We start from the raw sequence: 18,197 nt of genomic DNA, 5'->3' as shown, positions 1-18,197 counted from the left end.
CTCAGTGGTTGAGTGCTGACCTCACATAGGTAAGGCACTAGGTTTGATCCTCAGTACCACATACAAAAATAAATAAATATATTGGGTCCATTTACAACTTTAAAAATAAAGTTTAAAAAAATGCAACCATAGCTTTAAATCATCTTTGTGCACTTAAAGTCATAATAGTCCATTATGCCATCCCGCACTCAAGTATTTTTTACAGAGAAAGATGGAGGATGTGGGTGTGAATCAGAGCAAAAGTTGAATTGCATATTATATCAGAAAAAAAAAAACTCATACACTTGGGGAAGTGTTACAATAAATCAATTTCATGAATCCACCATTTGACCCAGTTATCCCCCTCCTCGGCATATACCCAAAGAAGTATAATAAGTATAATATAGTAACGCAGCCACATCAATGTTCATAGCAGCTCAATTCACAATAGCTAAGCTATGGAACCAACCCAGGTGTCCTTCAACAGATGAATGGATAAAGAAAATGTGGTACATATATACAATGGAATATTACTCAGCCATAAAAAATGAAATTATGGCATTAGGCAGCAAATGAATGGAACTGGAGACTCTTCTACTAAGTGAAATAAGCCAATCCCCCAAAGCCAAAGATTGAATGTTCTCTCTGATATGTGGATGCTGACTCACAATAGATGGGTAGGGGGAATAAAGGTTCACCAGATTGGATGGGGGGGGGCTGTTTATGGGTAGGGAGAGGAGATGGGAATGGGAAACACAGTAGAATGAATTGGAATAACTTTCCTTTGTCCATATATGAATGCAAGACATAATTCCACATCATATACAACCATAAAAATGAGAAATTATACTCCATATGTATGATCTGCCAAAACACATTCTACTATCATGTATAATTAAAAAGAATAAAAAGTTAAAAAAAATCAATTCCATTATTTATGGGCTACTTAGGGGTCGCCCACATGAAAACCAAATCTCATATCCCTCTTCACTGTTAAATAATACTAACTAGTAGAAACAGTAATATATCAATATATGCATCTATTGCCATCAAGTTGTAAGTCTATGGGGGCCCAAATAATCATGAAAACACTTGAGGCACATTTTGTGTGACTTGTATTTAAAAAATGGTTGCTTCATTTGGTCAAGATACTTCTCTGACCGGGGATGATGATGCACGCCTATAATACCAGTGGCTGGGGAGGCTGAGACACTAAGCAACTCAGTGAGACCCTGTCTCTAAATAAAATGCAAAATAGGGATGTAGCTCAGTGGTCGAGTGCCCCTGGGGTCAATCTCCTGTACCAAAAAAAAGATACTACTCTGATATCATTTGCTCAGATGATGCACTATGATGTTAACTGATGAGACCCCAATAAAGGGACAATTGAGAATACATCCTAAGTAATAAATCTCAGTTTATTGGCAGACGAGATAATATTAAGAACATAAGATGATTTAACTTGTGCTCAATATTATATACATTTTTAAAGGTAAAGTGAAAGGGTTAGAAACTATGAAAAAGGGTGTGAAAATACAAATTAGGATCACAAATATTTTTATTAAGCCCAAAACATAATAAAACATTACAGGGAGAACCCAACTACATTTCATTAGGGATAAAAATATGGATATAACAACAATAACAACAACTACTACCACTACTACTACAATAAAACAGTCAATTGCTGAAGACACATTAATACAGAAAAATTATGAGAAATGCATTATAAGACTTTAAATGTAATATTCTCAACAACTGGACTAAGTGATTTGGGTACTGTGATGCAGGAGGAGGTAGTATTAACATTTGTAGATTCCTTTTAGCCCTATAATGCTAAAATATATTCAGTATATTCAATACACCTTCAAGACTGAGTAAGTCTACTAAATCACAAGTTTTCAGAGTCCGTAATATATAAAGAATGACTATAAGAGTTTTAGTCAACTAAATCCAAAAGGTTTACACCTAGTATTTTAGCAAGTTAGGATATATTGAAAAGTATGATCTCCAATAATTAACAAATATTTGATTTATAAATAAGTTTATTTATAATGATATTTACATAATAAAAACAAAACACATGAAACTCACAAGTTATACAAAGAAACTGATGTATAATAAAAACAGCAATATAGACTGACAGGCAAAAATTTAAAGAAAGATTTAATAAAGAGTTAAATATCAAATAGACAACTTCTTCTAAATTTCACTTTGTCACCCACACTGAATTGAAATTGAACAATGGCTCTCTTCAGACGGTCCTGTGCTGGAAATTCTGGAAACTGATAAATTATATTTTGATAAGAGTTTAAAGTTAATAACCTATTTCCATGCAGTACCTAATGCTGCCTTAAATAGTCACATCCAGTCTTCTTTAAAGTAAAATAGCTTTAAGGTTAATCTGTTCTGCCAGGCAAGAAAAATGTCACCAACATTTTGCTGATATGTGGAGATATGGCAGGAAGAAACTATAAAGAGGAAGAGAACTGGAGCAGAAGTGACTGGGCAACAGTTTCAAGAGAAGCAAAAGCCAGGAAGGGAAATCAATGAAAACATGCACAAGAATAAGCGGAGTTAATAAGCACGATTAGTGCAGTTGGGAGATGAACAGAAGGAATTAATCCATGGAGCAAGATTAGGGCTTCTTTAGTTACTATTCACTGGAAAACAACTTAGTGCCTAGCCAAACAAATTTGTTTTAACAGAAGTACTGAGAGGACCTGGGGGATATTAGTATATGGAATGCCACCTTTAAATTCAGGTTGAGTTCTTGTTGACATTGGTGAACATCTGCTTCAAATAGCAATAAAATGAAAGCTATATAACCTATACAGCTGTATTCTTTAAACTAACATAATAAAAAAGAACTTCAAATGAGACAGGCAAAAACTAGACATAAACATTGTCAAATAAGGCACATGTAAAAATCTACACACATTATCCAGTGAAAGACAATATATATATATTTGGAGGTAGAAATAATTACAAAAATACTGACATTTCTAAAGCATTAGCATATTTGTTACAAACAATCACCAACTAATCCCCATTCAGAAAACTGCTTTGTAAAATGATGATTCAATATTTTCAGGACTACGTTTTGTGGCTTTTTATGAAAATTCAGGTGAGTATCTGGAGAATTCAGTTAGTGGCAAAAAAGTTGTCCATACCTATGAGAAATGCAATATGGAAATTATAAAAAGTTACAAATGTTCATAAACCCCATGGTCATCATAATGTAAATGTCCTTGAGTGCACCAAGTTGATATTTCCTCATCAATTAGGAATTCAAAATTCTTACTTCACAGGCCCATGGACGTTTTTAATAATGTGGCTATATCTGCTGGCATGCTCCCTTCATCACCTGCAGGTCAGAAAGTGGCATTGAAAGCTTTATAAAAACATCTTATAACATACATTCTATTTTTCTTTCATTCATTTGTTGTTGTTATTATTATTATTATTACTATTATTATTATTTTGTGGAACTGTGGATTGAACCCAGAGGCTTTCTACCATTGAGCTACATCCCCAGTTCTTTTTATTTTTAATTTTGACACAGGGTATTGCTAATTTACTCACAATGGCCTCCAACTTGCAATCCTCCTGCCTCAGCCTCCTCTGTAGAAGGGTTTACATCATTTTTTTCCTTTGGTAAACTGCTATTCATCTTTCAATGCTCAGTTTGCTTCAGTGCCATTCCATTAAAAACCTTAGCTAACCGATACATACATATGGGCTAGCTCCTCTGTATATATTACCAACATAATAACCTAAGGTTATGTTTCTGTTTTGATATATAGATACATAGATATATAAACATAAAAACAGTCTGTATCATGTCTAATTTATATAGCACATGGTACTTCTCACATATAAACTCAGAATTCACCCATATTCCTGCTTCCTTTCTTCCAAGTTCATTCAGAGACTTGAAAATCGCCCATGAAAACAAAATGATATTTATCTGAAATTAATTGATAGAATCCTAGCAGAAATCCACGAAGAGAAAGAAAGGAGACTCTTCTAAAAATTTAAAGATACTAAGTACATGTATAACAAAATACAAAGTGTGAACTTTGGATTCTGGTTTCTTTTTTAAAAAAAAGTTACTAGGAGAAAATCAGATGTGGATAATATATGATAGAATCTGGAAATCACTGTTGACTAGTATTTCACAGAAAAATGGTATTGTGACAACTTAAGAGGAATTTGCAGAAATCCTGAGATTAAACTGCTATGTTTATAACTGATTTTATAATGGTTCAGAAGGTAGAAAAGGTAGATGAAGCAAACTACAAATATCAAAACTGTTAAGTAACTATACCTTCATGTATGCTTTCAATATTGTTTTATAAAATTTTCTATAATAAAAAATTTAAAAAGGTTGAAAATTTTTGAATATAATTAAACACTTTCTTAAAAGAAAAAAAATCTTTTAAATTAGTGGTACTCCAATTAGCATACAGCAGAATTACCTGAAAGGCTTGATATACCATTGACTATTTTTAAAAAATTCTTAATTGTAAATGGACACAATACTTTTATTCTATTTTACTTTATTTATTTTTATGTGATGCCGAGGATTGAATTCAGTGCCTCCCATGTGCTAGGCAGGTGCTCTACCACTGAGCCACAACCCCAGCCCTACACTATTGACTACTGGGCTTCATTTCCAGAGTTTCTAAGTATAGGATGGGACTTGGGAATATGCATATGAATTGGCAATACCCCAGGTGATGCTGGGGATACAGCTCCGTTTGTTGTTTGCCTAGCATGCACAAGGCCCTGAGTTCAATCCCAGCACACCTCCACTCAAACAAAAAAACAAAAAAATAAAAAACCCAAGTGATGCTCCTTCCGCTGCTGATCCAAAGAATGCACTTTGGGAACTAATAAGGCAAGCTCTAGAAACAAAATCTATTAAGCATATTTGAAAGAAATCAGGGTCATTATCTGACCTTTCACAACTTCACACAAGGGTATACAGATTACACATACAATTACAAATGTACCTTTTGTTTACAGAGAAAAGGGACCTCACTGTTAAGAGATGAAAGGAAGGGTATATATGCACTCTCATCAATTCAGGGTCAAAATAATTTAAAATGAAACCAGATACACAGATGAAGACAAAAATTATTAGAATTAATAAAGTAAATGAAAGAAATTCTATCTTTAGTCTATGAGTTAGGAAAAACACAAAAAATAGCTTTAACAAGACAAAAGGTGAAAACCTCCGATAGAAGGAAAGAGTGTTAAGGGTGCAGGGTGGTTGGTTTCTTCACACCTAAACCTTATAAAGTCAATGGCCTAAAATAGCTGAAATAAGTTGCTATTCTAACAGACATCTGAAGAGAAAAATGGGCCAGATTTTCGACTCATCAAATTTATAATAAAAGCAAGTAACTGGAAGTGATTAAATAAACATTCCCTCTGCTCTCACCTGAAATATCACCTAAATACCATGGGGAAAAAAGCGTGTGATAGGTGGAATGAAACAAAAAAGAAAACAGAAAGAGTGCTGTCAACAAATTTTGGAAACGAAAAGCAGATGGGAAGAATAGAAACTTGCTTTTAGCAAATTACACAAAGCAAAAGTTGAAGGGTTTGCAGGGAGGAAATGCAAAGCTTCTTCTAACCCAAAATCTCCATCCTCAAAACTCATGAAATGGGGGTGATAGGAAACCAGATGAAGCTAAAAACAGGGTAAGGAGGTAAGACATCCAAAGCTTGCCCAACAGATCCAGCCATTTACCCATGAGGTACGAAACTGAAGGTTTGTTCTTAGAAGAATTTGAATCTGAGGAACTCTGGACTTGGGACAACAGAGATAAGTGAAGCTGCACCGCAAAAGTAAAATTAACTGTTTAAATAAGAAGACAACCCTCCCTTCTCCCTTCCTCTCAGCTCTGAGAATGCAATAAGTTGGCTCATTCTACCTTTCCCCACCATTGTCACTTCCTAAGAGATTGGAGAATAGCCCTCTGGTGAAATGAACTAGCCCACGAGTAAAGACTATAGTCAAAGACAGTTAAATCCCTAAATAATTACTTAGTAAAGTTCTATTTCAAAACTTATTGCTAGGATTAAATCCACATATCTGGGTATTTGCTATACTACTGAGAGAGAATTTAACTGTTGTACTAAATTTAAAAAGCTGCCCTAACAAAAATAATTAGGGAAAAACATTGACCTAATGGAATCTACCTTATGTGTCAATGCTATTGAATTTGTCGGATAACCCAAAATCAGCAAGTTGCTACCTCCAAATCATAGTAATGATGCTAATAGTTCAAGTTATAGTCATACTCATTATCCTCACTCTTAAAGGTATAATTCAGTAGTTCCTTTTCTCAAATGTTTTCTAAGGCCTCATCCCCAAGTTCCCAGAGAAACCTAAAATAAATAATATGCAAGTAGGACAAGTATTAATTTGATCATACAAAATTCCATTTCTCTGAAAAAAGATTAAAATGCACTAATCTCTACATAGTAAATAGAAACTAACACACTACTGGGTTATAACAAATATTCAATCGAAGTTTGCTGAACTGGCATGAACCATTATTAGTATTTGGAATGTCTTATTATAATAATGAAAAACTGCTTATTTCCAATTATATTTAACATTTAGAAAAGCAAGGTACAGAAAAGTACATGCCAACTTATGCAAAAAGAATATAATTTTTATTTTTAAAATTTTAATTAATAAACAGCAATCATATTCATTAGTGCAGGCCTAGGTATACGTTTTTATTTCTATATTCATCAAATAGCTTGTAACATACTCAAAAAAGTGGAAGGGGGGTACAAACCTTCATCACATTTATAAGGAAGTAGGATGATGAGGCAAGAAGGAGGCTCTTTTTTACCCATATATACCTTTTGAATTTTAAACTGTGAGAATGTATTTTTTTTAAAAAAATATATACATTAAGTAAAAAACTTAAATTTATAAAACTTTAAAATTATCCTTTTCAAAGGGTAGTGTGAAGAGAAGTCATAATATCAAAGGTTCTTTCTAGTGAACAAATTATAAAATTGCAGATAAAACTGAGTTTGGATTTCTGGTTTTATTTCTCAGCTATTCCAGTATCAAAAATAAGATGAGGATGAAAGACATAAACACTTCAATTCTAGCAAAATAGAACTTAATTACTATAGAACTTTTCAGATCAATGTTTACTTCTCCTACTTTACTCCCCAAACTACATACTAAACAAGAGCTCAGTATACCTTTGTTGATTCCAATGCAAGAATAATATATATTTTAATAAATATTGAATACTCTGCTTACAATCATCTTACCTTCATCTACTGTGGTCATATCTTGTTCTAGTTTCAATTTCTGTTGGTTAATTTTTAGCATAGATTCTTCAATTGTCCCTTGGCTTATTAATTTTATAACTAGTACTTCTCTAAAACAAATACAAGACATGTTCATTGGTTACTGAATTGGATATTATGCAAACTATATCTAAGTTCAATAATAATAATTTGAAAATTATGACAAATATCTCTAAATTTAAACTTCTTTTTAAATTCAAACTATCTGAGATAACACTATCTGAGCATGTAAACTTCTAGGCATACTCTCCTATTGATCCAAAAGAAGATATAAAGATATAGGCACTCTAAAACTTTCACATAAAAGTATATTACAACAGTTATGTGTTCAGATAGAAATTACTTTCAAAAAGAAACATGTTTTGCTTATCAGGTCCCAAGAAATAATTCTGTACAGTAATGCAGTATAATAAGGAACAAGCCTCTACAATAGACACTGATAAATATTTGGTTTATCAATGAATATACCAATGTCTTTTGCAAATATAGTAAAATACTTGACAAAGACATTGAATGCTGTTTACATATGAAAGTACAGTTGAAGCTGGGTACAGTGGTACGCACATAAGCCTGTAATCCCAGTGACTCAGGGGCTGAGGCAGGAGGATTCCAAGTTCAAAGCCAGCCTCAACAAACTAGCGAAGCCCTAAGCAACTCAGTGAGACCCTGTCCCTACAAGGATAGCAATAATATATACAAATTATTATTGGTAGCATGTGCCAAGTGGCTAGACCATTGATAATAACTTCATGAATGGTAGAACTATTTCATGAGAGGGTGCAGTTAAATGAATAGGAGATATATATATATCTCGTAGAGCTCATATTCAACACTGCTGGTAAAAAGACATCAGTAGCCATGTAACATATTCTACACCAATTAAAAGGGCATTTGATTAAAAATGAATTTCAACTGAAAATACTTACTTAGTCTGGCCAACTCTATGGCACCTATCTTCTGCTTGTTTGTCATTGTAGGGATTACAATCAATATCATGAAGTATAACAACATTTGCTGAAGTCAAATTTATTCCTAATCCACCAGCTTTTGTTGACAACAGAAACACAAAGATATCCATATCGGTATTAAACTCATCAATTAGATGAATCCTATAAGATAAATGTTAGGTTAATAGGTTAAGTCTCATTAAAAGGCATATAATTAAAACTGAAAAACCATCATATCACTGGAAGACAAATCAGAAAGTGTAAATAGACGCTCTTAGCACTATAATTACTTTTCTGGAACTTGTAACAATGAAGCACCTTCCCAATTCAACAAATTCTTTTCTATATTATCACTCTCCCAACTATTATTTTAATTCATCCATTCAGATTTGATTAATTTGTAAAGGTCTATTTTGTCCTTTGAAGACTTCTACTCAATATACTTTATATGCAATCTTTAATTCTCTTAGAAGTTTGTCAGCTGCTACTGGTAGACAGCAAAACATCTGATGAACCAAGGCCCACAAGATCAAACTATTATCAGTGCATTCCTTTTGGCATAATGTTTACCCTTACTGTAATGCAGGGGAGAAGAAAAAAATCATTCCGGCAGATACAAATAAATCAAGATGTATACTGCAATTTACATACACAAGAAAAAGCATTCATTGTTTTTTTTTAAACCCTTAAGTATTAGAACATCGGGCTAGGGATGTGGCTCAAGTGGTAATATGTTCGCCTGGCATGCGCACGCAGGGCGCTGGTTCGATCCTCAGCACCACATAAAAATAAAATAAAGATGTTGTGTCCACCGAAAAACTGAAAAATAAATATTAAAAAATTCTCTCTCTTCTCTCTCTCTCTCTCTATATATATAAATATATATATATAAAAGAATTAGAACAGCAACAAAAAAACCTTTAACCTTGAATCATGAGGAGCCTGACTTTAAATAAAGAACGTTGACTAAAGATAAGGTGATTTTAAACTTGAATAATTTTTAAAGGGGGAAATTCTAAAAAATATATAATTCTTGTAGCTGTTTCAAAATATATTTGTATGCAATTAAGACAAAAAAAAAGGATATTTGCTTTTAAGGCAATGATTTGTGATAACCAACATAAGACTCAAAGCAACAAAATTCTACCAAATACTCTAGACATTTAAAATTCTAACAAACACATAATAAATGAGCAAAGGTTTGAAAATAAAATAAATTATACCAACCTTTCAGAAATCTGAGTCTTTCCATCTAATCTGAGGTACCTATGCTGATGATGTTTTAACAGAACCTCTAAAATGTCCAGCATCATGGTAAACTGGCTAAATAATACAACTCGATTACCCTGCGAAAATACATGCATGGGTTAGAAACGGAATAATACAATCACTGTACTATACAAAGCCTTGATATAGGACCAGGCATGTAGCTCAGTGGTAGAGCGCTTCCTTAACATGTGTGAGGCCCTCAGTTTGATCCCCAGCAACACACACACACACACACACACACACACACACACACACCCCAAAATTTTTTAAAAAGGAACCAAGAAGAAAGCCTTGATATGTCTAAAAATCAAGAGTGTTACCATTACTTTTATATCATGTTGACAACTTCACAAAGATTTCAAAGTATGTAATGACCCATTACTACTACTTTTTTTCCTTTTGGTATTGGGAATTGAATCCAGGGCACTTTACCACTGAGCTACATCCCCAGCCCTTTGTATTTTTTACCTTGAGATAAGGTTTCATTAAGTTGCTTAAGGCCTCATTAAATTGCTGAGACTGGCCTCAAACGTGATCCTCCTGCCTCAGCCTCTTAAATTATTGGGATTGTAGGTGTGCTATTATACCTTGTTGACCAATTACTTCTTTAATAAAAATTAAGTAATAATACTTGAGATAAAATTTTATTTTAACTTATATGTAAATAAATTGCCTCAACTTCTACATGTCAAGAGCTAAAATGTGACTCTGTATTTTAAGTACAATTATTATTTCTTGTAAAAAAATATTAATAAAATTTGTAAATTCTATTTGGATGGTAATCTTACAAATTTAAGCTATTTCACACATAAACTACAGTATTACCTAAATAACTGTTTAACAAGTGGCACCTTCAAAATACTAATTTTGAAACAATCACACAGATGGTTACTTATGAAATAATAATGATTAGGATTATTTCTTTAAAAATACTAATAAAGATACAGTCTAAATCTTATTGTTCTGAGATTGCACAAGGAAAAAAAGTAATCAGAAAAAGATATGCTCAAATTTGTCAAGAAAATTCAAACACTAGGTTCTAAGAGAAGGTAGAACTGAAAAGACTAAAGCTTCAAGAGCATCAAATCATGCCAGAACTGCTTTATGAAGTTAAATTAACTCAGAAAGTACAAAAGGAGTATTATTCTTTTTTAATACCTTCTGCTTCAATTCAGATAAGATGCATCCTAAAACTCGGAATTTTCCAGAATCTAAAATCAAATCCATGTCTAACTGGAAATTATTAATGTGCCGATACTGTTTACAAAGTACATGTAGTTCAAAGTCTGTCATAACTTCCATGTCTTCAAAGATCAGGTCAGGGTTAGCCTCACAATGTGTAGGTTCCTTTTAAAATAAAACACAACAAAACACAATATACTTCAAAATGAAAGAAATTTATAATATGATCAGAATACTTTAATTAAAATTCTTCACATCTGGAAAAAATCAAATCATTAAACAACTTAATGTAACAGGTTTAATAATAATAATAATAATAATAATAATAAAGTTAATTATTATCTTTTAAGTTACAGATGGAATGTCTAGAAGTTAGTACAAAATAATCCTGGGGAAGGGTTTAGGGAGTATAGATGAAACAAAAGTAGTGTCATTACCAAATGCTAACTAGAAAATGGATGGAGACTACACAGGCAGAGGGTTTCATTACATGTTTCCTTTTCCTTTTACATGTTTGAAGTTTTCCATAGTAAGTTTAAAATAGCATAAGAAATTAAATTAAATGAGTTGTGTTCAACACTAAGATCTGTAAGGAGAAATAATAAGACCTAAGCGAGAATGATGCAAAAATAAAGAGCAAAACCAAATTGTTAAAACAGAAAAAATTAAAATGAGGAAAGTAAACAGGAAAACTGTTTCACTAACCAAGATGTAAAATATAAAGTAATACTTTGTTTAAAGAAAAGAAAGAAGCAATATGGAAAGCCCTAGGTCAGGAAAAGGAATATTTTTCATGTAAAAGTCCAGGTGTAAATATTTTAGGTTTCCCCGACAAGATGATTGTGTTGCAACTTTGCCCCTGTACTGAGAAAGCAGTCTTAGAATACACAAATAACTGCACATGACTGTGTTATAATATAACTTTATTTTAAAAGACGGTCACTACCTCATAAAGCCGTAGTTTGCTGAACCCCGATCTAGAGTATCGTTCTGTGGCTCTTTTCTCTCTCAAATAGTCTTTGTCTTAAAAATTGTTTTCCAGTTTGGGCATGGTGGCACATGCCTGTAATTACAGCAACTTGGGAGGCTGAGGCAGAAGGATCTCAAATTTAAGGCTAACCTCAGCAACTTTGCAAGGCTTTAAGGAAGTCAAGGAGACTGTCTCAGAAAAAATGGGGAGGGGGGCTAGGAATGTAGCTCAGTGGTCAAGCACCTCTGGGTTCAATCCCCAGTATCAACAACAACAAAAATGTTTTTCAGGTTGGGTATGTAGCTCACTGGTCGAGTGCTTGCTAGCATGCACTAGGAATGTAGCTCAGTGGTCAAGCACCTCTGGGTTCAATCCCCAGTATCAACAACAACAAAAATGTTTTTCAGGTTGGGTATGTAGCTCACTGGTCGAGTGCTTGCTAGCATGCACGAGGCCCTGTGTTCGATGCCCAGCACTGAAGAGAGGAGGAAGTAAAAGTAAAAAAAAAAATGTGGCTAGTTATGGTGGCTCATGCCTGTAATCCCAGCTACTTGGCAGGTTAAGGAAGGAGGATCTCTAGTTTGAGCTCAGCTTGTCAACATAGCAAGACCATGTCTCAAAAAAAAAAAAAAAAAAAAAAAAAAATGAAAAAACTAGAGATGTAGCTCAGTTTTCAAAAATAACATGGGTAAAGAATTTACATGCTCAATGGGTTTTTTAGTCTTAACAACTTCCTAACTATTTAATAGTAAATGCTCAGTATTAAGCATAAAACAAAATTCTTACCTTTAGCATAAGCTGAGACATTTCCTTGAGTTTTTCAGCTGTGTAATATTGGCGATGTAATAAAGGATGATTGGCCATTTTTCTCAATTGCATCATGACATTGCACATTTCTGTGTTTTTCTCTGTGATCCAAAGAGTAGACATTAAAAAAAAAAAAAAAGCTGATAGCTGTTTGTTGAAGTATCTCTATCTTAACAAGTTTTAAAATTATTTCTTCAAATTCCAACTAATTTTAAAAATGACCAAATCCCTTTTATCATATGATTAGACAAAACATAGCCCTAACACAAGATTACTTTTCATATAAAACTCTGAAAGTCAGGTTATACCCATGTTATTGATAGATTTTTTCATTCTGTTGAAAAGACCCAAGTAGAGTTGCTCCTGTTTCTCTGACATTGCACACAACTCAATTTGATCTTTCTTAGGGGGTAGTTGCTTGAGAACCTGAGAAAGAAAAATAAGTTAAAATGATCTTTCTAATAAAGAAGAAAACTGAATTTAAACACCATAACCAAAAACATGAAGATAAAAGAGTTACCTCTTCTTTCACTCTTCTGAGAATAAATGGCTTTATAATCTGTTTTGCATGTGCTATTCTCTCCTTTTCATATATACTCTGCTCATCTGCTGATTTCTAAACAATAAAAACATATTCCTTTAGAAATTATTCACTTTTCACAATATAGTACAGTATTATACAACATGAAAATCTACCTTACTAGAATCTGAGTGATTTTGTTTTACAGATACTCTTCTGGGTTGTAATCTACTTTTTGAAGCTCCATATGTACTTTGAGGTTCAATGTTAACTGATTACCTAAATAACTTTCACGAAATAAAAATGTATGTGTATATGTGTGAATAAGAGAAAAGGTAGGGGGGGCACATAGAGGGAGATAGAAAAATGCTTACTTCTTTGTGGAAAATGGTCCCTCAAAGAAAGATAGTACAGCATGATGCAAATTAGGTAAACTAAAAACAGGTGATTCTGAAGAATATAAAATGAAAAATTTTATTCTAAGATGTGAAGGGGTCCTCCATGTAGCTTATGAACTACAGGTAGAAGAGTAGTCCATAAAATCTACCAGTCTAATTAAAAATTATTAATCAGTTGGAAGGAATTCATTAGTAAGTGTTTAAAAAGGCAGTTAATTTGAACAAAGAATATCACAGAAAACTCCTACAAAGATATCTGATTTGGTAGAGAAACAAAAATCTATGCAAAGGGTCTGGAGCTATGGCTCAGCAGTAGCGCACTTGCCTGGCATGTGTGAAGCACTGGGTTTGAATCTTAGCAGTGCATATAAACAAATAAAATAAAGGTCTATCAACAACTAAAAAAAAAAAAATCTATGCACACATCGCAATATTGGAAAATTTCAGAGTTCTTGTAGACTATACTATACTTTCCCTACATGATAATGGAGATAAACAAATTTTTGTTCTAAGAAGGATGCCTTTAGTTTTTAGAAAATGTCATTTTTGTATTTATGAACTTTGATTTTGTAACATTTCCCTGTATATATATATATATATATATAAGCACTTTTAAGATATTCTAGCTTTGATCATTTCTATAGCACCTATAATGAAATACTACTAATTTGACCAATAAAAAGGACAGAATAATCAAATTTCCCTCACATATCATATATCTAAGCTTTTCATCAATTTGAAATTGTTGTTCCTCAGAAAATTAGGATATCGAAAATTTAAAAATTTTAGATATTGATTGTTAATCACCAATTTTTTTCTGTATTATATTTTGGCTGATTTCTGAAATGATCCAAATATAGGAATAATAAGTACTTAAAATTTATTTCACAGAGCATAGGCATTATGAAAACGATGAAAGACGAAATAGAAAAATATCCCAGGTAAAAGACAAAGTAAAAAGTTTTGGAGAAAACATGCATATATGCTTACTGTCTTAGAAGAAAACATTCTTCGTATTTCACTGGTGCTACTACTAAACATGTGTGGCATAACAAAATTCAACAGTGACATGAGTTCTAACAGGTTATTCTGCACAGGTGTGCCTGTGAGCAGTAAACGGTTATTTGCCTGTGAATGGAGATAACATTTAGATTAGTTTTCTACCCTCCACAGACACTCCCTTCTTGCCTGCCTTGTGCAGTATAGGAATGAAAAAAGAGAAGAAAATTCATACCATTATTGATAATTTAACATTCTCTGGTGAAAGACTAATAATTTAGACACTTGACGTCTGCTATTATCAACTCTCATATAAAAACTGCAATATAAAAACTAATGATCTTATTATAAAGGTAAGTAACTTATGTCCTCAATTTATGAGGTGATGAAAGAAGATAAACTATAATAATCTTTACAGTTTATCATACAGAACAAGGGCTGGTAAACTGAGGCTTATAAGCTAAGAGCCAAGAACAGTTTTTATACGTTTAGAATCATCAAAACAAAGAATGAATATCAGGCCATAGAGCCCTTAAAATATGAAATATTTATTATCTGGACCTTTACAGAAAAAGTTTGCTGACTTCTGATACAAAATACTATATATATTAAATTACATAATCTAAAATTTTATCACAGCTAAGACAATTTTACAAAACACTCTCTTACATTAATTGTCATAAGGTGCTGGTAGCGGATAGAACCCATATTCTTCAGCATATGACCCTCATCAAAAATAGCGTAATTAAGTTTTAGCCGCCGAAACAGACTGCGGTCATCAGAACTGCTGATTGCACAATTATACCTATTACCAAAAGAGAAAAAGATTTCAAAGGATATACTTTTTAGAATCTTGGAGCCTAGTGAGATGAAGTTTTTAAACATTATCTTTATATATTTCTAATAGCTAGTCCCATAGGTCAGTACTAGACATAGTTGGTATTGAAATAAATTTTGATGTATTAGTATCTAATAATAATCCATGTACATACAATCAAATTATGAAAGGTGAAATAATTATAAGGTAAATGTTATAACGTAATTAGACAATTTCTACACACTTGAGAAGAGGCCAATCTGAGTACAATTTACAAGTAATCTGTTACTGTTATACTTTGCTTTATAAAGTGTTATATTTTATGAAGGAGAAAAAAAGAACATAAGTTAAAACATGTTTGTGCTTAAAACATTAACCAGCAGAGTAGGTCCACAAAGTATGTCTATATGTGAAGACTATTCTATTACAAAAAGATGAAATTTGGCCAGGCATGGTGGTACACACACGTTATTCCTAGCTACTTGGGAGGAGGAGACAGAAAAGCAAGTTTGAAGCCTGCCTAAGCAACTTAGCAAGCCCCTGTTTCGAATAACAAAAAATATTTGGAATGTTATTACAGGATAGTGTGTGCTCTTGGGTTCAGTCCTGAGTATGAAGGGGAAGTAGGGGATAATGATGAATTTGTGTGTGTACATGTGTGTGTGTTTTCCTGGAAACTGAATCCAGGAGCTCTATAATGGAGCTACATTCCAAGCCCTTTTAATTTTTTGAGATAGGGTTTTGCTCAACTGTACAAACTGGCCTCAAACATATAATCCTCCTGTCTCAGGTTTACTCAGATTACAGGCATGAGCCACCACATCTGGCTAAATGATAGACTCCTACAGAAGATGGCAGTAGTGAGAAAATAACAACAGCATTAACAGTTAAAATAAACATTAAATACCTATAAAATAAATGTAACATAAAAGCAGTAAGTTCTCCACCAGATACCTACACCAAATAGTTACTACTCTTGATGGTTAACACACTCAAAATTACTTTTAATCCTATTCTATGTCAAATTTTTCACTGGGAGAATAATATTTCATTGTACTAACTATAAACTTTTATTTGCAAGTTAGAAATATAAATTATCTAATTTTACTTTAAGTTTAACTGAAAAAATCCTACTATATAAAGACTATGTTTTGAATTAGGTGGATAAAATCTTCTTATACTGTCACTGAGTTAATTGTGTTAACAAAAAAGCTCTCATGTTGGCATTAAACACCAAACTGGGCAGGGGGAGAGGGGGACCTTCATCCTCAACATATATCATTCCATTACTTTTGTTACATAGTTTGTAGCATAAACTTTCCTATATTTTATTTTATTTTAATTATTTTTTTTTTGAGAGAGAGAGAAAGAGAGAGAGAGAGAGAGAGAGAGAATGAATTTCAATATTTATTCTAGTTATCGGCGGACACAACATCTTTGTTGGTATGTGGTGCTGAGGATCAAACCCGGGCCGCACGAATGCCAGGCGGGCGTGCTACCGCTTGAGCCACATCCCCAGCCCCTATATATTATTAATACAAAATATATTTTTTTTAATTTGGGGCCTTCACAAATCTTCACTCCCCAAACTTTCTCGATACTTACGTAGTCACAATTACATTGTAATCCTCATATTTACTATGAATGTTAAATCTAATTTGTTTACGCTCTTCTTGAGAACCTAGAATTTAAAAACAATACACACATTTAGATTGTATTTATTGTTTATTTTAGTTTTAGAGAGATTCCCAAAGTTAAAAGCAAAATGACATACACTTACCATAGTAACAGAGCACGTTTAAAGTAGGGCACCATAAATTAACTTCCCTTAACCAGTTATCTATAAAATAAAAGAGATTACTTTGCATCTGCTAAAATAGAGAATGTTCATGAAGTCAAATAACTAGCGACAAGTTATTCCTTAATAAAATATAAATAAGCACAATGATATTGCTTTTATAATAGTACCTTAAATATTACTGCTTTATGATTAAAATCTTGAGGTTTTGAAGAGTCATCAAAATTAAGGGTAAAAGGCAGAAGGCTAACTATTTTATTTACAAGTGATTACTAACTTCCCATTTAAAGAAAAGGCATTTATTTTATATTCACATGCACAAATACTCTCTTACCCTAATTTCTACATCAATTGTGAAAGAATGGAATGGTAGTTTGAGAAGGTATTAATTACATACTTTGTGATTCAATAAATACCTCTAGTTGTAAAAGTACTGTTTTCTTTTCAAAAATAAATTAATTTGAAATCTGAATAATTGACTTATATTTGAGTTAGTTTCTTGAAAAAGATTACCAATATAAATGTACATATGTACGTCATAATACAAAAGCACACACACACACACACACACACACACACACACACACACACACACACTTTTACTTATATAAAACATTATGAAGTTTATAAAAATAGTTGTCTCCAGTATTACAAACCTATAGTTGAGGCTGGAACAACAATCAAATGAGGACCTTTATTACCCTCCTGATAGAGGTATGCAAGGAATGCAATGGCTTGAATCGTTTTTCCTAGGCCCTAAAATTAAAAGTTTAAAATGTAAAATTTAAAAATAAACAAAAATGTGGAAGTACAAAATGAAAAAAATATTTTATGCTCTATTTTTAATTTCACACAATTCAACTTAGAATATCTACTATGTTCTTAGCTGCAAATGACAGATGGAATTGATTTTAATCTAGAAATGATGCTAAAACTTACTTTAATGAACAAGATAGATAGACCTTAATTGTTAGTTCATACAAGAAATAAATTAATATGGGAGAATTTTTGCGTTGCCTACAAAGAACATAATTTTAGCTATTGCTTAAAAATGCCAAATAACTAACCAGAGTTAACCTGGTTTATTACCTTGGAATTCCACTCTGAAAAATGGATAAACAGGGGTTATCTAGGGCTGGGGCTCAGTGGCAGAGAGCT

General features: G+C 32.6%; 1 protein-coding gene across 2 annotated transcripts in view; it reads right to left on the bottom strand.

Annotated features, from left to right (window-relative positions):
* Positions 1-1,458: 1,458 nt before the first annotated feature.
* Smarcad1 (SNF2 related chromatin remodeling ATPase with DExD box 1) overlaps positions 1,459-18,197 on the bottom strand; it is a 77,087-nt gene continuing 60,348 nt past the window's right edge. For both annotated transcript variants that reach the window (XM_026407460.2, XM_077803385.1), the window contains exons 12-24: positions 17,696-17,795; positions 17,022-17,081; positions 16,847-16,922; positions 15,094-15,229; positions 14,416-14,553; positions 13,028-13,123; positions 12,816-12,933; positions 12,487-12,608; positions 10,707-10,895; positions 9,507-9,625; positions 8,259-8,441; positions 7,294-7,403; positions 1,459-3,346 (exon numbers count right to left, since the gene is read on the bottom strand). In XM_026407460.2, coding sequence (XP_026263245.2) covers positions 3,285-3,346; positions 7,294-7,403; positions 8,259-8,441; positions 9,507-9,625; positions 10,707-10,895; positions 12,487-12,608; positions 12,816-12,933; positions 13,028-13,123; positions 14,416-14,553; positions 15,094-15,229; positions 16,847-16,922; positions 17,022-17,081; positions 17,696-17,795 — 1,509 coding nt within the window. In that variant the 3' untranslated portion in view covers positions 1,459-3,284. The remainder of the gene's footprint in view (positions 3,347-7,293; positions 7,404-8,258; positions 8,442-9,506; positions 9,626-10,706; positions 10,896-12,486; positions 12,609-12,815; positions 12,934-13,027; positions 13,124-14,415; positions 14,554-15,093; positions 15,230-16,846; positions 16,923-17,021; positions 17,082-17,695; positions 17,796-18,197) is intronic.

The sequence above is a fragment of the Urocitellus parryii genome, chromosome 10 (genome assembly GCF_045843805.1).
Source record: "Urocitellus parryii isolate mUroPar1 chromosome 10, mUroPar1.hap1, whole genome shotgun sequence".
NCBI classification, from domain to species: Eukaryota; Metazoa; Chordata; class Mammalia; order Rodentia; family Sciuridae; genus Urocitellus; species Urocitellus parryii.
Note: the sequence above shows the minus strand (reverse complement) of the source record. Positions and strands in the feature narration are given on the sequence as shown.